Source organism: Melanotaenia boesemani, chromosome 1 (genome assembly GCF_017639745.1).
Source record: "Melanotaenia boesemani isolate fMelBoe1 chromosome 1, fMelBoe1.pri, whole genome shotgun sequence".
Classification (NCBI taxonomy): Eukaryota; Metazoa; Chordata; class Actinopteri; order Atheriniformes; family Melanotaeniidae; genus Melanotaenia; species Melanotaenia boesemani.
In genome coordinates this window covers 24037205-24063292 of record NC_055682.1, presented here as the reverse complement: position 1 = coordinate 24063292, position 26088 = coordinate 24037205, and the positions used below count along the sequence as shown (strand labels likewise).

The following is a 26088-nucleotide window of genomic DNA, read 5'->3' as shown; positions in this document are numbered from 1 at the left end:
GGAGATTGACCCATACTAACTAATTTGAAGAACAAAATGTCTACTTGTCATTCTGATGATGTGAAGCTACATTTGATAGCAGACAATGATTTGAGCTTGTCTGGCTGTGGTATGTATGTACTTATGGGATTAGAAAATCTCTTCTATTGATCTAAGCATTAGTATGGTGTAAAAATCCTCTCTGGCAGTATACTTCAGATGGATATGGTGATTGGAAATACAGATAGTTTTTGGGGGTTATGTAGCTTACTTCAGTATTTTAGTAGTACAGAAGAAACTGGCATTCAAATGATGGTGTGAGGCATTTGTAACACAGTTGGGCTATGCTATGTCATAGCATTGTAGTTGCACTGATATACTTGTCCTCATTAATGCTGTAATGGCTAGCTGATCATTTTTTTCTGTTCCAACTACTCAGTAGATTATCCTGTCAGAGGTTCAGGTCTGCATGGTATCGCCTCATTACTTCAATATGTATGTCATCACTTCAGTCAGCACTGTGTGCAGGAAGTTTAGTTGGTGAACATTATAAGAAACAGGGTGGTGAAATGAGTTAAAATCATTATTATAGATTATTGGTAATGATTTTGTAGTTAGAAGCTATTATCTGAGTTACTAAATATAATCATTTGCTAAAGGTTGCCCTGATTTCAGACGCTTTCTTCTCAGCTTTTAAACTAAATTATTTAAACAGTGTTTTTCAAATTTTCCTGATCCAGTTTTAATCCTATTTCTTTATCTCTGTGAGATTGTGAGGTATGCCACCAGCATATGTCAATTCTACATGAATGTTAAAACTACTTTTTTATGCAACCCCCCCCCCACACACACACACACACAAGCGAAGCACATTTAAATGCAGATGGTTTTATTGAATTTTCAATCTCAGTCTGCATCATAAACTATTTATTACCTATATCATTTATACAGCTGATCGACACCAGTCAGTTTAGCAGTTGTCAGTCTTCTGGGCCTTCTCGCATACAGAAGCTGAAGACAGATCATGACAGAAATCATGTAATTTATCTAGTTCATTCCTGAGGGGAAGTAATGAGAGTACATGAGGTGGAAAGACAGTGTAGGACTGGGACTCACAGAGGTTTCACATTAATGCATTATTTAACTGTTTATGCACTCTGTGTTTTTCTGGTGTGTGATCTGATTATACAAAGGGTTTGATAAAAAGGTTGCAATTTTAGTAATGCATGCCCTTATTTGAATTTTACAGTTTAATGGGTCTCTGTTCTTTCCATCTTTGTGGCTTCTGTTCTGTTGTATTATAACCTCTAAGCTCTTCTCTTCCCTCTTTGCCTGCTTTTTTCCTCTCACCTACCTGTTTTCCTATTATCCTTCTCCTTTTTGTTTTCATCTTCAATATACTGGATGGTGTTAACACTTTTTTCTCACAACAGGTCACAGTGTACAGTCCTTGTGTTCCCTCCACAGAGACCAGTGGTGTGATAGCATTGTATTCAGTAAAGTGCATGGATAGAGCAAAAAGTTGAGACTTGTGACAGACAGTGCAGTAAGCCTAGAAAGAGATGCAAGAAAGTGCAAAGATGTGTATGTTAAACCACAGCAAGCTTACATTGGATCAAGCTTATAGTTTAAAAGAGACGCCAGTAAAAACATGATTACAGGCTGGTGGTGGGTATTTGTGACTGCTCTTCATCCCCACTGCAAAGTAATTATGATGATGATGGATGTTTTTATCAGGAGTCCTTTCAAAGTCTTATGGATAAACTCCTGTAACGTTAAAATGCAAGTAGTTTTTTTCTACATTTTATTGGCTGTGTTATTAAATTGCTTTAGCTAGAATGAAACATACATATATATATATCTATATATATATATAGATATATATATACAGACATATACTGTACAGTCAACATATATGCTCAGCAAGAACAATTAAAAAGATGCTAAATGCTTGCTTAGAGATTAGCATAAAGCAGACAAATTCATTATCACCACAGGCAGGGTAAATGTTTGTTTTTAATTTCACTTCATATCCCAGACATGCTCTGTTACAGCTTTTCAGAATGCCTGCCTCTGAAATATTATGGTTATCAAAAAAGAAATATCTAGTCATGAACTTACTAGTGTTTGTGGTGTGTGTCTTTCTGAGAGCTCCTTTGAGTGACATGTTGTGCCCCGAATCTTGCGTGAGTGCATAGTGTTTTTGCAACAATATAATTGACAGCAGCAGCTGCCTTTTAGATGGAAAGGCTGAGCTTGGTGGTTTGGTTTTGTCAACAGTTCGTTCATGATGATAGGTTCAGGCAAGGATGCTCATTCAGGCAACTAAACTCAGACCACTGGCTTTGAAAGTCCGACAGTCTTTTTAAAGTTTTTATATATGATTCAGTCAAATTACACAAGGCTTTTTACACAATCTGTCAGTTGTTGGTAAAAATATTCCACTGCACTACCAAAATAATGTTTTTGCTGACTGTCTGTAGTTGAATTTCTCAACTTCCTGCAGTGATACGCGTATGTTCAAAGTGTGTACAGCATACTGTAACAATGTGTGGATGTACAACTTTCTTTGTCACAATATATTTGCATTACTATATGGAGTTATTAAGTTAATAAGCTTAATACAGCTTGTGGATATGCATGGAGATTTAAATGGATCTGATATTGATGCGTGGTATTTAGCTAGGTAATTCCTCTATTGATTAGTTGTCACTTTGCTGGTTTTATCAAAGTATATAAACACATACATTTGTATAGTGGATTTCACAGTTTGATGATGATTTATGTCCACAGAAAAGTACTTTTTATATTATAATGTGATAGTTTATTGTAAAAATGTAAAACTTATACGTTTTAGAACACCACATATAATGTATGAAGGGTCTGATGTTGCGACATGTTTATGAAGATGCGATAGATATTCTTGTCAAACAGAAACATTGAAACTCTTTTCATCAAGGATTAATTGTTCTACTTTGATTTATTGTTGTACACACAGTAGGAATGTGGCACAGTTATGAGCGACGTGGTACAGTTTTACTGCCCTTGTGCAGTAAGACAGTGCATGTATGTGTCTGTGTGTTGCTCTCGGTTAACATGTACCAGTGGGTACACAGTATGTCCTAGTTGCCTTTCAGATGACTAAAATAAAAATGACATGTATGTGCTGTGGGGAGAATAAAGTTGCCAAAACGCAGACGTAGTCCAGTCTGGTTTAAGGGTGAAACATCAGCATTATCACAATGTCATCCAGTGTGTACTGTAATAGCAGAACTTTGGCATGTCTCAGCCCAGCATGAAGTACAACTTAATCATAGTATCTTGTTATAATCTGCATTGTGCAGTTTTTTTCTTTTTCCTTGGGTGGCAGCTCTATGCTTCCATAAAAAACAAACTCAGTTACTTGGATGCAACCAGTTGCCCCCTTGGATTACACTGCAACCGTTACGCCTAACCAGCTGTCACCCATAGATCTGTTTTAAATATTGGAGAGTTTAAGACATTTCTGTCCGTATGCTTATTTATTTATTTATTTAACTCTCAAATAGATAGGAAAATAATGCATGGGTAAAAAGGATTAAATGTTTCTGTGGCATTTTATCTAATGCCCCATCATATTCCACAAAGTGAAAACTAGATATAAAAGGGCACTGACTGTCAGCATCCAACATAGACCTCAACAGATAAAAAAGAAATAAAGAAACAAAAAGAAAAAGTGTGGAAACCCAATAAAAGGTTAACTTTTGAACTGGTGCTCTAATTATCGATGACTGGGTGCTTGTTGAGAGGAATTTGTGCCATTCTTTTTACCTATTTTGTCTAAATGAGATGGGTGACTTTACATTGCTTATGTTTAGCTCCATTAACACTATGACAATATAATCTAAGATGTAATAGAGACGCCTTCAGAAATTAAATGGAAATTCATTTGCGTTTTTATTGTGAATTTATAATTTCTCTCTATTTTTTTCAGTTTAAGTTCTTTCTGCTTTGAGTAGATTAATGCATTTAGTTTTTGGTTGTAAAGGAAGCGGCAAGAAGAAAATGAAAACCACAATAACTTATGGTTGTAGCTGGAGCAGATACATGTTATAAAGAATTTCCTTTCTTTTACATGTGACTATAGAGACACAGTTTGCCTTGGTCATTTCACTTTTCTTTAACCGCACCGTTCTTCAACAGCATGCGCGCACACACCTTGAAATCAGTGCTTTTTTTGGGATGATTGGGATCTGCGGCGGTGTGGATCCAGCAAAGTGAGATAGAATTTAAATTGGATGTTAAATAAGCATTACTCTGCCTGATTGTCTGGCCAGCTCAGGAAAGTGGGCAAGCAGTGAGGCAAACTATGCTCCTCCCTGTCTGGGAGATTTGTGAAATTGGGGTGAGATTGAATTAAAGCGTGAACAATTAGAGAAATGCTGCTGGTGTCGCTGACATTGAATAATTTCATCCACACTATGACAGGCCGTCTTGGCCATACATCATAATCTTAAATACTCAGATATAATGCATTTATTAGTAAATGTGAAACATATACACATGAGAAACGTTTATGTGTAAGAACTAAATTTCTTGTAGGGAGCTGTAGGGAGATGTGCAATATAATATCCATAACTATGCATTTTGAGTGTAACTTTGCATGTAAGTTAGAATGTTTGTTTTCATTACCTCAAAATGAGCCATTTATGTCCAGAAAAACAACATAGCCTTTTCTTCTACCTGCCATTTTATTACAGCCCAGAAAGAACAAACCAAACCAAATGCTGGCCTTAGCATTAACATTAGTTTTTTACCCCAAAATGTTGGGGTAAGTGAGTGGTATTCAGTTGATTGCAGTTAGTAATTTGTCAGTCTTTGTAATCTACTTTTAAGATGAGACTCATATAAAGATTAATGCTTGCATGAGCGTAAGATAAAATGAGTACGAGTACTTTATTCAAAGGATTTAAAATGACATTTGTTGGGTATGACCTCCCATGTTTTGGAGAATATGATTAAACATTATATCTTTTTTTTTGTTTTTTTTTTTTAAGTGAGTGAAAAAAATCACAATTTTCTAGGTTATTCTCTTCATTTCTCCTTTCTATATAAAGGTTGGAAACCTGTATAAAAATGATTATTTTTTCCTAATTTAAACACTTAAAAGATCAGTCACATAACTTTTCATTCCCTCGTACAAATAAACATCAATGTTCAGGTTTTTCTGTCACTTACTGGTTACAGTTTGCTCGCTGTAGTTATTTACTTCTTTCACAACAGCTGTGTATGTTAAAGTAGCAGTGAACTAGAAGAGCATGGCAATTAAAAGTATAATGTATTGTTGCTCAGGCTTTTTCTCACCTTATTGTTTTTTTCCACATACTGTGCATGACACAACCTGCATAGAGATTATGTTTAAAATGGAAGTCTTCCCATCCATTCTGTGGATTAATGATCTTTTCCTCTCTGATTGTCAACTATCTTTCTTTTTGCCCTAAAACACCTAGTGTATTGTATTAACCAGCTTAATGAAGCCTACATAAGAGAACAGACATGGTTTGTCAGTAGGTTTATTCCACTGTTGTTCAGGTGAAGATAATGCGCCCTGTGGAGAAAATGACCAAATGTGTTGTTGTTTAGATTCCATGTCGTATTCTGGCTTGCTGTCTTTTGACTGCACAGACCCTCAATTCAAAATTCCGGACAGCGTTTCAGTGGGATTAAAATCTCAAGTCATACTGTATTTCAGTCTATTTATGTTTATGTTCCTTATAACTGAATTCTAATTATATCTGTCTATTGAGAGAAAAACAAGACAAACAGGGAGGCATGCTCACGCACACTCCTAGGATTAAATTAGAATAACCCGTTAATGTGACATGCATGTTTTTGCACTGTGGAAAGAAGCCAGAGTATTTAGAGAGAACCCATGCATGCACAGTGTTTGGTTTGTGATATTTCAAGTAAGAATCATGATTGAACAAATACCAAACAACCCAGTTATGCTGTTTTGAATCTGCCATTTATAATCTGTGTAATAGCGGCGTTTTTGCATTTGATGGAGAAACATGTGTAATAGCTCTCTTTTTTTGTCTGCTTTGTGGATGAGGGTCAAGCATCTGCCAGATAGAGTGCCATTAAGAGATTCTGTCTGAAAATGACATCCTGTTAGATGAAAATCCAGTAAACTGCCTTTATAATCCTGGTCCGTTCACATATCAGATTTTTTCACAGTGTTTTAAAACAAGAAGGTAAACAGGAAAAAGCTTGTTTAAGAGGATAAAGAGCTGAATATATATATATATATATATATATATATTTGCCTCCAAAACATTTTATTTTCATATATAATATGGGCTGCTTTGTGGATTCTAACTAATTTTTTCTATTTCACAGTTTGAATAAAATGGAAACTGTTAGTATAAACCTGTCCACATACAACCAGGATGTTGATTGGGAACTTTTTCTGCTTAGTATTACTGACAAATCCCACTGTGAAGTTCAACCAGACAGCCTGACTTGTTTTTTCCAGTATTTGCTTCATGACATTTCCTGGCGTACAAAGATGGGAATCCTGTTGATTTCAGTTCACATGGACCTCACTGTAAGCATTCTGTTGTCTGTTTCTTTCTATTTTAGCTTGTTCTGTTTCTGTTTAATTTCTTTGACTCTTGTAGTTAGTTTTAATTTTCCTGTACAATATTTCTTTTGCACCCTGCTGTACTGCTTTAAATGTCTTAGGTAAAGCCCTTTGAGTTTTTTTTTCTTTTACATTAAATATGAAATACAGATAAACCTGCCTTGCCTAAATACATATGTAAACTTGATTTTTGGTCAAATGTAGACGTCCACAAATTCTTTGGTAGATTGCACAGATCCCTGCCAAGACCTATAGCCTTTGATTTAAGATGATATTAACTTATTACACTCCTATTTCTGTCACGAGCAGCAGCAGCCATGTTGAATGTTTTTCCAGGTTTATCTGTTTTCCAGTTGGAACAGTCCACTGATAAGGACATCACATTGAATGATATAATCTTCATTTGTGGTAACTTTTAAAAGCCACTTTGGGGAGATGTGCTCCATTTACACAACTGATAAAGATCAGTATTTATATACGCATACAACTGGAAATCATGTTGATTCTAAAAAGAGTTGAACTCAGTATAGCAGATTGTAGTTTAATATGATATTTTTAGAATATGTAGTACACAATGGTCCAGCTGGACTGGGCCCACCTGGCTCCAGTGTTAACCCAGCATCTTCATCCAGCTCCGTATCATGGGATTTATCCCCATGGGAACTTTCTATAAGACTGGTATAAAAGGCTGTTGTTTGTGGGGAAGTTCAGTCCCTGGAGGCTTGTTTTTCTGTTGTTCTCCTCCCAGGTCTGCTGGCTTCTGTAAAGGTTTTTTTTTTTTTTTTTTTTTTAGTTGCTGATTTACATGTCAAGGGCCCTCTTAGATCCATGTTCCCCACCTCCAAGTTAAACAAGCCTCTGAGACAGCTCAATCTAGTGAAGCTCCCCTCTGCCAGGTCTCTCATTTGGGGAGCATTACTGTTGGCCTGTCAGTCAGTCCTTATCAACTCAGTTCACAGCCCACTAAACAGTACAATGTGCATTTTTGTGCATTGCCTTGGGGACTTTCTATGAAAAGAGTTGCTTTCTCTTTTGTAGTCATTGTCTGAGTGTGTGTGTGTGTTTTATTTTTAGTGTTTAGTTTAGTTTTTAGTTTTTTAAACCTAACATTTCTGTACACATGCATATCTAAACACTGATGCATGTTATTTTATACTTATAGTTTACTTATTTATTTTTTAAGGGTCTTCGTCTATGTCTTTGTGAAAGGCAGTCTGATTAAAATTTTCCTGGGGGTTTCTTTGCCTTCTTTTAAGAGAAAACTGAAATAACCAGAAGAAAATTACTTATTTATACAAATGCAAATTCTACTTTAATTCCTCAATGCTTTTCTTTTAAACTTTTTCAATAAGTTGTCAAAGTGTTTTTAGCAATTGGCATCGTTTCCTGTTGTGTCTTTTAATTTCAGTTTTTCCACTTATGCCTAAGTCTTAGCCTCCCCAACAAAGGTGTTCCTCACTGCCTCATTCTCCTTTTGTTTCTGTGCAGGGCTAGCATTGTGCAGAAGAGGATAATCTATTTCCAGGATGAAGGTGAACTGACCAAGCGAATGTGTGAAAAAGGTAGGCTGTGTTTATTGGAGTGGAAGAAATAATTTACCATAAATTTATGGTTATTTCGATCCTCCTGCTGGTACTCTGTTTAGCTCTTCTCTGATAGTCTCTTGCTTTACTCTGTTTCCCTTCATCCTTGAATTTGATGCAGGGATATTCCTCTTTGCTGCTATGCTCTGGCATGTAAGTGATTGTGAATCAGTGTGGCCCCCTGGCTCTGCGTGACATTGGATGCCACATACAACAACAGATCAAAAGAATTGTGCTGTACATCTTCTCTTTACTAATGCCCTTCCTCTCTTCCTTCTTTTGGCTTCCCATTTTCTTTACTCATCCCCCATATGATGGGCCTCTTTAAACTAATGATTAATTCTCTGTTTATATCTCATAGTTAATGTATCTCTCTGTCTGGCTCCTTTACTTATCTCCTCTTCTCTGCTCATGTCTGTACAGAATCCCTCCATGGAGATGCTACAGATAAACCTCTGCTTGACTGTTGTGCCTGTGGGACAGCAAAGTACAGGGTCACCTTCTATGGGAACTGGTCAGAGAAGATTCATCCAAAAGATTATCCCCGTAAGCAAAACTATTCTGTAACTCTGTTGTGTCATCTTAGCTATGCCATACAAATGTTTGTCTATACCAGCTTAATCCAGTGTGGGGTTGTATAGGGCTGGAGCCTATCCCAGCTGAGATGGATGTGGGGTACAGGTTGCCAGTTTTTCACAGGGCCACTTGTCAGCTTCCATTAAATCAATGGTAATATTCAAAGTTAACTGTGTTACTTTCTATAATGCTTTAAGAATTCACCCTCCTGGTAGTTCATGTTTCAACTGAAGCTTGGCATGTAGTGTAGGAACTAACTGGCCTTGGATCAACTGGAATGTGGAAGACTGAATGGGACTGAATGAAAACCACATTGCATTAAGTCCTTACTTCCACTTCAGAGACACTAAACACAAACAACAACAACACCAACAACAACAGAAAAAAACCCCAAAACAATTACATTACAGATAGTTTGAAATCTGGGCTGAGATTTTGAAATTAGAGACTTAATCCCTGATGCTCAGTAATCTGTGTGCTTGTACTTTTCAGCAACAGATCTGATCTGTTGTCTCACTTCCCAGTAAATGATGTCCTAACACTGTTACGCCTCATGTAACCTTCTTAAAGGCGTATGCTCAACAGTCATAGTACAGCTGTCTGAATAATATTTGCCTTTATTTAGTTAGTTTGTTTTTTTTATTTTGGTGAAACTTTAACTTTAAAGATTTAATTAAAACAAAATTATGTTTATTACTGATTGATTCTGATTAAAAATATTAATGAATACCCAGCACAAATTTGTATATAATTTGTGATGATATACTATCACATTAGTAGCCTTGTTTGGAGATCTTGATTGTTACCTTGTGTTCAGAAAAGCTATATAAAAAAAGAAAAAATAAAGGACAAAAAAAGACAAAAAGGATTTGATGCTAAACCCTGTGGCTTAGCCCTTGTACATTGCACTCAGTAGGAATGTGGGTGGTGAGGTATTGTACAATGGATGGGTGTGATGTGCATATAACCTTGAGCCACACTATCAGGATGTGAATAGACTTACGGATTACACTGCCTCTCTTGTCTAAATCAGCCTCTCGCCAGTCAGATCAATATACTGATTACAGCAGAATAAGATAAACCCTCAGATTGAAAGGAGCCCTAATTCACTCTTATAGAGGGAGTAGCTGTGACTCACACACATATAAGCAAATACACACAAGATAGTTCAACCTAAAAGAGGAGAGGGCAAGCTGTGTGGCTTCTGTTTCATCTTGACTCTTGTGGTGCTACAGATAGATTTATCCTTGCACAAAGTCATTTCCTAGATAACTAGTTGTTATATCACTGCACACATTGCACTGGACAGGGTTGTTCACTGACTACCAAATAAAGGACTCATGGTAGTTTTGTCTGTTTTTTTAGTTTAGTCTTTTCTTCATCTGAATTAGCATTTTTCTTTAAAGGGACATTGTGTAAAAATTACTACCATCTAACGTATGAATCCTGTATCACATGCTAACGTAGTGTTCTAGCATCTCACTTTCTCAAACACGTATTGCAACAACGGCAGCCACCAAATGTCAAAAAGCCTCGACAACACCAATGAAAGCATGTCATTCGATAGGTAATTGAGTGTTCACTCTTACACACAAAGAATTCACTTCTGAAGTTGAACGTTTACTTATTCACCGCCGCCATATTCACAACAACACAGTTCGCTACTTCCGTTTACTTCACAATACCAGTCACTGTGAACTGGCCTGTAGGAACAATGTTGGTGCTATTTGACCCTTCCCGGCAGCTGTAGTTTCAAGATGGTAGACCGTCATGGCGCTGCCCTACCGGCTTACCTGTCATATGTATGAACAAATCTAAAAGTCATTGGTGGAGGTCACCGCACCAATCATTACACATGGTGTATATACTTGTAGACATTGATTTTGGCCAGTAAACAACAGAAAATGTTACACAATGTCCCTTTAAAATGGTACCAAAACTTCGTTTTTCTTTGTTTTGTTCTGTAAGATCTGCATTTTGTATCACATTATTCATCTATTTTTAACACGTGTCCTTCAAAATGCAGAAGAACCGCTGTGGTGACACATATTCTGAAACCAAATTTCCCCATAAAACGGGCCAACAGGCCTTTTTTTTTTTTTTTTTACTGCTGACATGATAACCTTGACAGTTCTATTTTCTTTCTCCCCATTGTCCCATTTTAATTCATGCAACAGTGCGTGGCTATTCAGCCCAAGCATGGCAGCATGCCTGGACACAGGGACGATATGCAGACCGGGAACATTCTCTGTCAAATGATTTTTGATTAAGTCGCAAAAAAGGATCATGCTGAATTTTTTCCCTATGCAAGACAGACAATACACTAAAGTTAAAAATCAAGAGCTACATCTATAATGTATAGTTCTGTCAAAACAACAAATCTCATTTATTTATTTTTGTTAGTTAAGCCATCTTTACCTTTACTAAATATATTAATTATTTCATGTGACTGGGCATTTACTAGAACAAACATGTTTGCCATTGCTTTTGTTTAGATTTAGACACTTAGTAAAAGATTTGTATTGTTTTAGTGCAGCATGGTGAAACACTGTCATCTTGGTGTTGTTTTAAAGCAGAAAAATCTACATAAGCAGTTAACCATTTACTCATTCCTTAAAATGTTCACTGTCACCTATAAGGTACTGGGGAAATCTATTCACCACACAACTGTTTTCATTCTACAAACTTTTATTATTTATGGACAAGAGCGAAATTGTTTAAGGGAAATTCAGAGTAAAATCATCCCAAAGCGTGTTTACAGAAACAGTCCAATTCAGTCTAGTCCACTTATAATCCACTTTAAACAAATCCACATTAGTACAATTTATAACTGTGTTCATATAAACAAAGAACAAAACTCCCTTTTATTATGAAGGAAAACCTCCAGCAGAACCAGGCTCATGAAAGGCCGCCATCTGCCTTGACTGGTTAAAATGCTTCAATTTTAAGACCAAAATTTCTAGATTTAAACACACTTGTGCTTAATACAAGAACATTTGGCTGCAAGTGCAATAAGTGAATTTTATTTGCTAATGTCTGAAAATTCAACTGTCTTTATTGGACATTTATTTTTCATCTAGGTAAGACCTTTGGAACATCCCACATTAAAAAAGATAATCAGTATTAAGGAAGTCTTTAGTCAAATGATCTTGCTTAGATAGAATTATGTAATACAATTACACTAAAAGCTAGAGAAAATAGTTTTCTACCTAAATATCAGATTACTCCACTTGATCGAAAGTAGAGTTTTTGCAGTGAGATGGTGCTGAACAGTTTACCTCTGACTACATCAGCTTCACAACTTTCTTCTTGACCTTTTACTTAGATCTTCATCACTGTAGGCACAGGTCTAAGACATCTATTCCCAGTACAGTGAAAGTCAGACCCACATCCAAATACTAATAATAAACCTCCTACATTTTTGTCTCGTCACCTGTCATGATGGTTTCATCTTTGCAATTCTCAAACTTTTGTCTAAAAGGTCGACAGGTTTTTCAGATTTCACAATCTTGCTTTTGTCACAATCAGCCATTACGTATATGAAACAACTTCTTCTTGTTGTTTTCTGATGGTGGGCATGCAACGATTTGGTGCATTACCACCACTGGTAAGGAGTGTGGATCAATGACTAAGTGGTTAATTGCATAATATATCAGATGAGTCATCCTGCAGCCACCTTTTAAAAATGCAAGGCTAAAAACTATTTGAATCTACATAAGTAAGGAGGATAAATAGTTTTTTGGTGGATTTGGTTCTCCACTGTAACAAGCACCTACGTGCAAAAGAATAACTTTGTTTATGCATGAATGCATCTAAAAATTAACATGTTAATTCCACTAATTGTCTTTGCATTAACGCCTTAAATATGACAGCACTAATAAAAGCATCACATTTATTTCATACATTTATATTCATTCACAAAGATGTGGTGACCCCCTGAAATTATCTTGGGACCCCCAGTTTGAGAAAGGCTGCTTTAAGGAACTACTTATATTTTCACAATTTATGATTAGAGATTGTCAGAGAGTTTAATCTTTATTGATCTTTATTTAGACTCACACTGAGAACCAGTAGAAGCCAGAAATGATGACTCACAAAACTGCTGAGTATGCGATATATAGAGCTACCATAAATGAGTTACTCTTACCTGGATTTGAGGTGGTATTATGGTGTTAGGTCAAATGATAAAGCTCTTGGATTTTTTGTGTTCAAACTGGGGACCAGGATTCTGGTCTCAAACCTGTTGTACATTACATGTTGGTCAGGGCTGTAAAATCTACTTTATACTTTCAAGTTGATGTAACTAGACATCATTCCAGTTCTGGCACATAAAATCTTAGAATAATATAAGAGCAGAGAGCATGATAAAAGAATGTGAGACCACCAAGACTTGAAATTGAGGGTTTGGGGGCACCTCTTGCCCAATGTGAGACTGTGAGCAGACTGCAAAAATGACCTGTAAAGATATAAAGGGTGTCTATAAATCCTGTAGAAACAGCTGTACTCCATGCCCTATTAAGTCCCAGAGTAGAGGATGCTGCAGGGCTTCAGCTTCCACTGTTACCTCAGATGCTCGTTATAGATGCCATTACTGTTACATACAGTACTCTGTATGCTGCAGGTATAGGATACACACCCAAAAAAATCACCATTTAGCAATAAATATTTTGCCCAAGAAGAATTGTTTGTTCTTTCAATCAACAAACCATTGGACCATAATTTATATCTCCAGAGTGATTTCCCTCTTGAATGTCAAAAACGTGATCCGTAACAGATTGATGCCAAGATTGTGTAAGCAAAAATGTTGAAATGTCCAGCTAATGAGGTATTTTATTGTCTGGCTTCGCAGGTCGTGCCAATCACTGGTCAGCCATTATTGGTGCCTCCCACTCAAAGAATTATGTGCTGTGGGAATATGGTGGCTTTGCCAGTGAAGGTGTTAAACAGGTGGCTGAGCTGGGCTCCCCAGTCAAAATGGAAGAGGAGATCAGACAGAAGGTAATATTGCCATCGCCAGGAGATTACTGACATGTTATTTGTGTGTTCAAAAAACTGAAAATGGACAGATTTTTAGATGTTGCAAGTATTTCTTGAATTCTTGACTGAATTGGTACAAATAGTCACCTTTCTTTGAGGTATTGGTCTGCCTTCACAAAAAACTGTCAAAAGATGACTTTTATACCTCCATGAAGGCCTCAGGGGATGTTTCAGTGTCTGATGAATTGCTTTCACTCTCTCGTCTAAATATTTAAGTGCTTTGAACCACCAGTGTTATTATTGGCTTGCCTGTACATGTACTTAGACATATCCATAACAACCAATTTCCCAAAGGAAATTTTCTTATTTTTGCTTTTAACTGAAATATCTATTATAGCTTTCACTTTACTTATACATAAGTTAGATATATTTTTATTCAGTTTTAGCTCTCCACTTATCATGTTCTTCCTCCATCCTTGGCGTCTCTTCTTTTTATTATTTCCACAAATAGCATGGTATATCTTTCTTCCGTCCTTCTTCTCTGTGGCTGTCTCTCTCAGTCTTAAAATAACCCGTGCTGGCAGAGCAGATGGTCCTGCAGAGTGCTTTTTGTTGGCTAATATTGAAGACCTGGAGTCACAGCAGATAATGAGAGTGTAGCGTGAGCAATGGGGTCTCCATGTCATTGCTATCTTCCCACTGCTATTACACCACTCTCTCTTTTGGCTCTATTCTCACCTCTCAGCCTGGTTCATTAGACAAGTTACCTTAAAGCTTTGAGGTCAGGGGGGAATTGCATTCGATTTGATTGATCAGGGCAACAAAAACACTGAAAAGACATTTTATTGTCAGAAACTCCAAACTCCAGAAGTCTGTTTACTTACACATCAGATATGCCAGAAACATAAAACGTTCTTTTCTACAACTAAGTTGATAATTGTGCATGAAAAGAGATGTTTGAGTCTGCACTGCGTAGCCTCTTTCATATCAGCAAATACTTTTAACTGGAAAAATTAAGTATTTTTCCCAAATGACTGCAATTGCGTTATGACCAAATGTGCCTTGTCTCAAGCTGTGGTTGTCAACGATAATTGCTCCATAGTAAAGTGGAAATGGCTGATACATGAATACAAGGTGATGATTACACAGGCAATCAATATAAACCCCGGCTGGTTTGGTGCTGAGAAGCTGCATGCTGGTATTTACTGTCTGGAAAAACTGATGGATAATCAGCTTTCTCCGGTGCTACTCATGGCTAACATAATGACATTTCCTGTTCAGCACAACATTTTTAACACATATTACAATTTTTTAATTAATCAGGAAATTTATTTAATTAATATATTTATTTTGGCTGGAAATAACACAAGTGACAAATGATGTAAGGCATTAATGTAAGATGTAAAAACCAGCCTCCACTGGTATTTTGGACCACTTGTCTTTTTCATTTTCCCCATCACATTTATGAGGTTGAAAGTCCCCCTATAGACTGCAGTTGACTGCTTCCAACGTGTTGGTTTAAGACCTGTTATCCTCAAACTAACCATTTAAAAACATTTAACTTCTCAGTACCAGGATATATTTTTCATATGGCAAATAAAAGAATAACTAAAAATGAAGACCCCATCTTCACAATGTGAATGTACTATTTTATTTTATTTTATTTTATGCTTTTGTTTTTTCTTTCCAAACTAGTGGCCATGGCAACTTTGTCGAAGTGAAAAAACTAATAAATAATAAATAAATAAAAATAATAAATAAGTAAAGCTTGGCCTTGTGCACCAGTAAAACTTCCAACAATGTAAAGAGCTGAAGCATTCAGCCAATAAGTTTAAATATTAATAACAGAACACCGAGATCATTAACTAAATTAATGATTGTTAGATTATGGCAAAATATGAGTGGGTCCTTAACTCAAATTCCAGAGGCATGAAGGAAGTTTGTTGGGAATTTTTTGAGAACAGTTTGATTACTATGATCTGTCTGTAAAGCATATCTTATCATGTTTGCCTCTTATTTAATTATAAGTAATTTCCAATCGGATAACATTTACTAGCTGAAAAAGAAAAACAACAAACAAACAAACAAAAAAAAAACAGACTGTAATGTTTTTTACACTTAGGCTGAAAGATTTATCATCGGCATGACTGATTGGGGCTTTGCTACTGCTACAGTACATATCACAGTGTTTTTAGTGTGTAGTGGTGGACATTACTATACACTATTGTAGTACTGTACATATGTAATTTAGCTAAATAAAACAAATGGGTTCTCTTTTGTTTATATTCAGTTTGTCTTTGAAAACTGTAATGTGAAAAATGTTTTGTTTTCTTAAACAACTATCTCACATGATTATCCAATTTTCCACAACTCATAAAACACAGTCTATGTCCTTGAGGTAAGGAGGCTGGCTGAAGGAGTCTCCCTCCTTTGAGCCATGCAGCGCTACTTGGTAAACGCTGACACAAACAGAAAAGTGATTCGCTTTTGTGTCAGGTAAGGCGTCAGGGGGGAGCAGCCAGCGATAAATGCAAAATTGATATTCATAGCAGAACTTTACTCCAGCGGCAGGGTGCACTGATCAGAGTGTTCATACAAAGTTTCATTTGCAGAGCCAAGCGGGCGTGCAGACTGTGCAAACATGCACACACGCATAGACATGCATCCAGAGCCTTTTTATTCCTGCTTATGTCAATTCAGAGTGTGATGTCTTTATTTTGTATCTGAGTTTGTCACCCTTTCAGAGCTATGACCTGAGTGTGCTTTACAATCTCTCGCTGTGACTGTTCGTCAGATGTGAGGTGAGAAAAATTTACATGTGGTGTCCTCTTGGACTCTATACATTTTTAGATTTTTTTTTCCATTAAGATGCATAGCAGTTCTGAAAGTTATTTGTTTAGTATTGCAATTTTCTGAATAGAAAAAAACACTTTTAAGATTAAGAAGAAAAAAAGATATGTCATACAGGGCCGACTAAATTTAATGCCCATCCCATAGGAACTTGATGCTTGGCTTGCTCACTGTAGCTATTTCCATGTGATTGTCCAATAATAAAAATAATTTTGATGTCTTAGGTGTCTTTCAGGTTCATTTGTCAGCTTCACAAATTTTGTTTCTTTCACCTTATACAGGTCCCAATGGCACTACGCCACTCGTCATACTGAAACAGCCTGAATTTATAAGTGTGACTGTTTCTGCCTCAGAACACATGCCCTGGAGTTGAGTTGCAATAATTTATACAAAAAGATATATATATATATATATATATATATAGTTTGTCTACTGCAGGCGTGGTACTGAAAATGAAGGGAGACCCCACTTTTTTTTTCTTCACGGGCCACTTCCCATACTATAAACAGATATTGTTCCATTTGTCAATATAAATGCTCTTATCAGAGGGCTCGGCAGCCCCGGGATGCAGTCTGGGTTCATTGCTGTTATCCCTCCCTTCATGTTTGAGGTGATTTATATATGCATTCAGTCATTACAGAAGCTCAGTGTGTCACTAATGAGAAGTTTAATGAGACTCTCTCCGTGGACCAGCGACCAATGCCAAGGCCTCAGACAGAAACAGGAGATTATGAAATCTCCTATTTCCTCTAACAGCATGGGGTGTTTTTCATTACCGCATGGTGCAGATGCATACTCCTCTGTCATTGTGAGCTCCACAGCTGTGCCACAGAGAGGTGAAAACACCACTCAGGCTTGAGCTGGAGAGCGATGTTACAGATTAATGATATGATGTGTACCTCAACACAATTGTGATTCTATTTATATTTTCAAGATTTTTTATTTTTTTATTTTTTTTAAACCACTGCTTTATGGAAAATGTCTCCTGGGATACCCTTTGATTCTTATCTAAGTGTAAGATGTTGAATGCTGAATTTATCTCACTGTTACACCGGTTTGGACTTGAATTATATTACAGTCAAAACTAAAAATAGCACAGGAGCTAAGTAGCAGAACAACATGTATTATAAATACAGCAGTTACGTTTTTGTTTTTTTTTTCCTTCAACGTCCCTTTCAGTTCTGTTCAGTTTAACTGTTGTCAAAACAGACACAGTAATGTGCGTCATTTATAAGTGTGACACCTGCTGTTTGGAGCGTGGGAAGAATTTAATAGATATGATGGTTCATTTGGGTCCTTGACTCTGACTGAATGAGTATGTGGTTGTGTGTGTTTCAGCTTTCATACAAAGAATTGCACTGACACTTGTATTTGTCCTGTGTGTTCTCCTCTGTTTAATTAAAAAGTCTTATGTCATTTCTAGTTCCAGTCTGTCATCAAACAGTGGACATCAAAATGCTCCTCTTGATGTCATTCAGAACTGATGATTTAATCCCCCTTCATCATTCAGCCCCCTTCATTAATGCCTTGACCAACAAATTATTTTCCTTGACTGTTGGATTGAAGATGAGAGTATCTTCCAGTCCAAGCAGCAAGCAAACACATGTGAAACATCAATAGCATCCACCTCTTTTTATGTTGCATGGAATTAATATAAAAATGCTGCAGGTGAGAGCGAGTGTGCTACAGGATATTGGATGCAATATGATGCCAGCATGTGTGGCTCCCCGTCTGTGGCTTTTTTTTTTTTTTTTTTTTTTTTTTGCAGTTTTTTAGCTGGCGTGACGCGTCAGCTCTTTGGTTTATGATCGTCAATCCCCCTTACACATTGGACATTATCAGTAATCAGTTTTGAAATGGACTTCTAATGGCAGAGTCTCAAACTTACCACCGTTCTTCATCGACATTCCGGCTTACCTGCGATGCACACCCTTCGGATGTTCACGGAGTAAACGTTAATGGAGACGGGGAAAGAGAGGTGGTATTGGAGGTTGTCTAAAGTAAATCTTCAATCTACTTGCACTTGTTCCTGGAGCAGCAGTGGACCAGGCTCACCTGTTGATGGCAGCTCCTCCTTTCTCCCATACTAATAATGTCCAACATTTAGTGAGGTTTTAGTCGGTGTTCTTCACATGTTAATCATATTATGAGTATGAACCTATTCATGTACTATCCATATAAATCTGCTTGTTATCTAAACAACCTGTTAAACCTGTTTGTGAGCTTCTCCTTATCACAATGTCGCACGGTGTCTCCTACTCGTCTCCACGGAATTATCTCATCCAGTCTCTCCTCCGTTCTTTTCTGCTGATCTGCTCTCTTCGTCAAAGTCAGTTTGAATCTTCTCCTCTTCAGGTCTGGCGCCGCCTCATCCGCATTGTCGTAAATTTGTAGTCCAGAATACTTTCATTTTCATATATGGTGTCTGGAATTTAATGCCTTTTTCCTTCAGTATGGCTTTTATTGGGGCGTATGCCTTACGCTTTTCCATTATGTCCGATGCATAGTCATTATCAAAATACAAATGCTTAACATCGATCTCTATCTTCAATTGCCATAACTTTCTGAGCATCAGATCTTTGATTTGAAACTGCAAAAAGGTCACTATTATAGATCTTGGAGATGATGTCAACGCAGATTTAGGGTTTAGCGCTCTGTGTGCCCGCTGTCTTTGAAGTTGAAATCCGTCCTGTAACTTGATGTATGTTCCTAACAGCTCTGACACAAAATCGAGTACTGATTTACCTTCTTTCCTGTATAATCGTGTGTTGTTTCTCCGCCCATGGCTCTCTAAATCCACAATCTTGTCATACATTTCGTTGTTCCAATTTCATTAGGACTTTAATTTTGTGTGTTGGATATCTTAGATGCTCTTTCCCCTGCCAGGACTACATATTGTAAATCAGCTACAGAGCCGTGGTCAAACGAACACACTCATGTGATTAGATGCATTAGTCGGTGCGCCAAGAGAAAATGGAAGAAAGACAGGCTTCAAGTTTCTTTGGCAACGTTAAGAAATACTTGAATTGAATATCAGGCTGCTGTAAAAAATGCCAAGGCCCAGTTTATCTCTTTGTGTCTGAAAATATTAGCAAGCCTCAAATTCTTTGTAATTCTTTGAAACCCTGTGTCTTCTGTTGAACCATTTTGAACCTGTGATTAACTCAGATTTCTGAAATAGTTCAACATCTGAGGGGTTCATACTATCCAGGTGACACTATTCCTCCTAGACTCTTGAAGGAAGTATTTTGTCATGTAGGTCCCTAGATAGTTTTATTAATGCCTCTCTTCTCCTGTGTCGTGTTCCAGCAGACTTTAAACATGTTGTCTTCTTAAAAAGACTAACTTGTATCCTAATGTTCTCTCAATCTTTGGGCCAATTTTGAAGCTGCCTTTTCTTTCTAAGATTTTAGAGAAAGTGTTTTATGTTCAATTATAAGATCATCTGGTTTTAAGTCACAGCACTGAAATGGCCCTTGTCAGGGTTTGCAATCATTTGCTTTTAACTGTTGAGACTTTTGCTGTTATAATTCTTCTTGATCTTACTGCTGCTTTTGATATGGTGGATCATGATATTTTATTACTAAATTTGCAACAGTTTTTTGGTGTGAATGGCACAGTATTTAATGGTCCGAGTCCTATTTAAGAAATATGAGTTTTTCTGTACATCTTGAGCAGTCCCCTTGCTCAGAGGCCTCACTTAATTCTTGGGTACCTCAAGGTTCCATTTTAGGCCTCATTTTATTTACACCTTATTTATTTCCTCTGGGGTCCATTTTTAAAAAGAAACATAATGTGTCATTTCATTGTTATGCAGACGACATCCAGGTTTATTTGCCTTTAAAAAATGCTAAAGATCGACGCATAGAGAACCTTCAGAAATGCTTGTGAGACATTAAAACATGGATGGAGATGAATAAATGGAAATAAAACACAGGTCATTGTTGTTGGGAAAACTGACCTGCTGGCAAAATGCAACAGTGCTGTTGGCTCTCTGGACACATTTACCTTCCCGTTTATTAAAAGTCTTGGGGTTGTTTTTGATTTTAACCTCAAATTTGACAGGCATTTTTTTTTTTATCATTTGATGCTTATTGGTAAAGTCAAGCCTTATCTTCCATGTAATTCCCTAGAAAGAGTCATTCACGCTTTTATCTTCTCTAGACTGGACTACTGCAACTTCCTTTATTCTGGGAATGACCAGTGTCTCCTCTCTTTTAGAATTTCTTTTAAAACTTTACTTTTGACTTTTAAATGTTTAAATGGTCTGGCACCTCCCTATCTGTCTGAGCTTCTGCACTATCACTGAGCTCTGAGATCAGGAGAACAAATGCAGCCCCAAAACTTTGGTATGGTCTCCCTCTTTCTGTAAGGTCTGTCAGAATCTTGAATGAATTTAAATCTCTTTTAAAAACTCGTCTTTTTACATTGGCTTTTAACTCCAGAGAGCATGATCATTAGGACAGGCTTTACAATATCTTTTGTCTTTTATTGTTTATTTTATTGTTGTTTGATGTTTAATTTTGCATTAATATTTTATTTATGCAGCACTTTGGGTACCTCTTGGTATGTGAAAGTGGATGGGGTTTTAATTCAGCCCCGGAGCTTGGTTTGGAAAGGCATTTTATCTGATGGCACAAAGGATGCAAGTGGAACCATAATTTGACACAAATAATTGCATTGGTAGTATAAAATCATAACATATAACAGTAAAGCACAAGTATGTGTGGGCACATTTAATGATATGAGCAAGAAAATAAAATAAACCAAGCAGCTTAACTAAATTAAAGCAAATATTTACAAACAGATTTCAACTTCTACTGACTACTGACTTCGACTGAGTTGTACTGACTGTCCTGAGTCAGTAAACGTTTGAGCAGTATACTGGTCATCTAGCTTCATCTTCACCTGGCTCAGTTCTTCCTGTGCTGGACCTTGCCTTTTCCTGTGCATTCTGCACTGCTATATCTGCATGAACATAAATAATCACAAAGATGAGCAATAACTCATTGTCACTGGAAAGAAAACCAATGGACCTATCAAATTCAGAAACCCACTGACAGCAGAACTGCAGGAGTGGATAGTCTTTTTGTTTCTGAGTGGAGTTGGAGCAACAACACGTGACATCTTAATGTAATCCTATGTAGAAGCTTATTGCCAACCCAGTCCTGCACTGCACCTGTACCAGGCACTGTTTTTTTTTTTTTTTTTTTTTTTTGGTTCCTGTTCCACTTTCTTCCATATATTCTCCTCATCCTTTTACATCTCCTTCTCCTGTCCCTCCTCATCTTTCACGTCCTGCTGGTCGGCCTCAGCCGCTCTGCCACGGTGAAGGTCCATCAATTTGGCACTTTTTTTTTTTAGCCCTCAACTTTTTGATAATAATATTAATAATATTTAAAAAAAAATAGATTTTGTTAGTAAGTGCCTTTCAAAAGCCTCAAGAACACTTTACAACAACAACAATAAAGGGAAACATTAATAAATAGAATAAACATACAATAAAATAATGAACATTACTGTAATTCATTGTCAAGCTTAAACGGTGCGTTTTGAGTCTGGATTTGAATATCAGAGGAGTTTGACTGTTTTGGATGTCTGATGACAGAGAATTCCAAAGCTGTGAGTTAGATGGAGGATGAGGATCTGAGAGAGTAGGCTAAGATGGTGATATTTAATTTATTTTTAATTTATTCTACTTTATTAATCCCAGCTGGGAAATTCTTCTGCATTTAACCCATCCTAGTTGCTAGGAGCAGTGGGTTGCCAGGCGACATTCCAGCGCCCAGGGAGCAGTTGGGGGGTTCAGGGCCTAGCCCAGGGACCTGAACCCAGATTCTCCAGACAAAAGCCCACCTCTGTAACCACAAGGATATCAATGCCCCTCATATGAAGGAAGACAGATAAAGAAGGGTGAGGTTATGGATGGACAGATTAAATTTAACTTGTCATTGTATTTACTTTGTCTTTATGTACATTGATATTGCCTTTCATGTACAGATAAAATCCTCATACCAAGCCAGCTGTTTCTCAGTATACTAGTCTGTAACCATAAGTTGGTGCAACACACTCTGAAATCCTATGCTTGAATGTGGACACCACCTATAATGTTCTATGAGTCAACCCTCAACTACTCACAACTATTACCTTCCAAAGGTGTACTGTATAAGAAAAGCATAACAACAGAGCTCCTTACACAGTTAACAGTACATATACCACATTTCAACACAGTTTCACCATATTTAAAGAAGGGAATATGTGATTGTGTGTTTGTGTGTGTGTGTGTGTGTGTGTGTGTGTGTATGTGTGTGTGTGTGGGAGTGAGTGTGTTTTAGCACAGTATTTATTCTTCTCACTGAACTTCTGTTTAATGTTGAAATTAGTATATTAAAAAGCTTATTGTAATACAAAACAGCATACGACAAGAAAAAATTTATTTATTTTATAAGACAGTACAAGAAAATGTTTACTATAAAAAAAGCCATCATAACTACAGCTGTTGACCTGTTTTTTTTTGTTTGTTTTTGTTTTTTTTACTAACATAATATACTTATTTACTATACAGACTGAAGACCTGAAGATTGCATGCTACCTAATGTGTAAAAACAAAGAAAGTTCATTTTAAGTATTCCAATAGAGCATCTTTGTGATGTGGGGGAACAGGAGATTTGCATCATGGATGTGCAGCAAACAAATCTGCAGCAAGCATGTCATGCCATCATATCAATATGGCAAACAATCTCTGAGGAATATATCCAGCATCATGGTATTTCTATTTCTTTATTTTTTATTTTTTTACTTTTTGATGACAAACTGTAACTAAATAGTCCATGTGACAAGAGGAATTGCCATTAATCCAGGAACATACTACATTCATGGTGTCAGAGAGAGACACTGTATGACTTGAAAAACTATTTTTTTCTTATAAATTACAGTGATGTACTGTTGCTTTTTAACTGATTCCATTTACAGTTAACTTACATTGCAGTTTAACAGTAACTTAAAACTATTATGTGATGCAGTTCTTTGCAGTGCACTGGAGTCTCTATTGTAAGGGAAGTGGGTTGTTAAAAGGGGTCAAGTTTCATTTTGGCAGGGGGTTTAAATCCTGTTTGGATTCACAGTGGCACAGATTTTTACTCTTGTGCGCCTCTGAGCTTAATCCTTTTTCAGCCATGTTATACTATAATGAAGCACGGAGTGGGGAAAATCACCCATTAAACCCTCTTTAAGGAGGCCATGTACAAAATTTTGCCTGGGGAATTTTTCTCGATTTTAATGTGGATTTAGCAATTTAATACAGACCAAAATGGCAACATGGATTATCTTGAATAACCTCAAAATGTATTATTTTTATGTGCAAAACAGCACGTTAATGTGGTTTTACTTTTTGGGTATCCATATTTTAAAAAGATGATGTTTTGTTTGACTGAAGTGGTAAATGGTGCACCTCCGGGGTATCTAAAACTATGTCATAATAATAAATCCTCAAGGTAACTTTCTTTAAAATGCAGCCTCATGCGACCCTCTGGACATAACAGCTGGATACACATGATGTTAGCATGATATTTCCCATGTAAGCTGCAGGATGTTTTTTTTTTTTTTTTTTCTGTCACCGTTTCTGTTAATGTCCGTGATTTCATTTCTCAGAACACTATTAATTAGGTTTCTTTTTTCTGCACGCACACTGCTGCCCCAGGTCAGTTTTGCCACGATGGGACAGCAGTTTGCTAAAAAGGGGACTCCCAAGGGGTACAGTCTTGACCCCAGCTCTGTATTCAACCTTGCCAAGCCACGATGGACCATGCCAAACTGCAGTGGCTAAGAGAGCATGCAGGAATTCTTAACTCAACATCATATACCCTGTCGGCCACATCTTTCTTGCCACACTTCTCTTGTGTTTGCTGGTGGTTTTGTTGTTTGTCTTTTACTTGACTTTCTATGAAGAAAAACAAAAAATCAAGTTTAAGAAGGAATAATTCTTCAATTTCAGCTGGCAGTTTTTTCTTGGCCTGTCAAATCAGCTTTTTGAGCCCAGCAGAGATATTCCTGTTTGGGAAAACAAAGCTCTCAAAAGCCTTAATGCCTGTCTTGGCTCTTGCAACTGTTATTATGATTGCTTAAATCGAACAGAACAGCCAGAGGCAAGCACATTTTGAAAAGCAGTGGGGAAGGGTAAGCCTGTATGCAAGCTTTTTGTATAGTTGTATGTGCTTGTGAATATTCATATAGTTTTGTGAGCAGGTTCTGTATTTTCCTTTAGTTATTCACAATGCAATCAAACTGTTGACATGCAAATGAAAAGTTTTTAATGTTAATATGTATGACTTGGAGGCAAATAATGCAGATCTGTTTTATGTACCCCTCATTTGTGAAGTGTTCATTCTGAACGAGTTTTATTGTGTAGTGAGGGAATGCTTTATAATAATGTGGTGTCTCCTTGTTAAATGTATGTGTGCATGTGTATGTGTCTCAAATGTTGAGCAGTCCTTCGTACAGCTGGCAGGCTTAGATTTCAGGGCCACATACACAGCCGCAAGGATAAAATTCAGATTATTCTGGAATCTTAGACATCTTGGCCAGAGGCAGCTTTGATAAAGCCATCCCAATGTATACAGTTCTGAATGGAATAAGCGAGTGGAAGCATGCATTGGAAGAAAGACTGCACACTCTGCCAGTCCCTGGGGTTAGGACATCACAGCTACCAAAGATTTTGTTTATCTTACTTGGATGTTCCAGAACTTTTCACTGAGTATTTGCCAGGTCCTGTGAGTGTGAGATGACACAGCTGAAGGAAATTAGAATTAAAATTTATGCTAAACATTAGAATGTTTTAGCAATGCATATGTATTCTCCAGGGTAAATGTTTCCCCATCTTATTAGTTATTAATCAAGGCTATGTATCCTGCTCTGGTGGTGTTCCATGTTTATCTTTTAATATGCCTACATACTTTTGAGTTTGTTCATTTGTGCATGTCTCTTTAGAGTTCACATTTGATGCATCGCAGTCTGAATGTGTTGTTTGTGATTACTCTTACGCTCAGTGCCCACACTGCTGCAGCTGGTAGCTACAGAACAAAGCACACAAATATGTAGGGAACGGTTGGAAAACAGATTTAGGAAAAGTCTTTTTTTTCTGACCACGTAATAAGTAGTAGGGTGAACAAGGCCAAAGAAAAATATGTATGAAACCAAATGCTTTCCAAATGCTACTCACATATTTATTCAACCATAAATAGCTGTATTAATCGGTATGGAATCATTTAGCGATATAGTCTTAATTTGTTTTACATCAATACTGTTAAAACTTAGTTTAGCCAGTTGCAAATTAAATGAGAAAATGCTTGCCTTAAGTGTTTTTTTTACTGGTCAGTCAAACTGATATGTTGTGGGTCACAGTGGATCACAGCTTAGAAAGATATTTCACATCAAAAAAGGTTTATTGTCCTTAAACTCTGCACTGTGGAAATAAGGCATTTCTTACTTTTTTTCCTTATCTTC

The 26088-nt window shown here is 36.9% G+C and overlaps 1 protein-coding gene across 1 annotated transcript in view; it reads left to right on the top strand.

Annotated features, from left to right (window-relative positions):
* spon1a (spondin 1a) overlaps nucleotides 1-26088 on the top strand; it is a 79627-nt gene that overhangs the window by 11767 nt on the left and 41772 nt on the right. The window contains exons 4-6 of the mRNA XM_041993206.1: nucleotides 8090-8163; nucleotides 8608-8730; nucleotides 13610-13758. Coding sequence (XP_041849140.1) covers nucleotides 8090-8163; nucleotides 8608-8730; nucleotides 13610-13758 — 346 coding nt within the window. The remainder of the gene's footprint in view (nucleotides 1-8089; nucleotides 8164-8607; nucleotides 8731-13609; nucleotides 13759-26088) is intronic.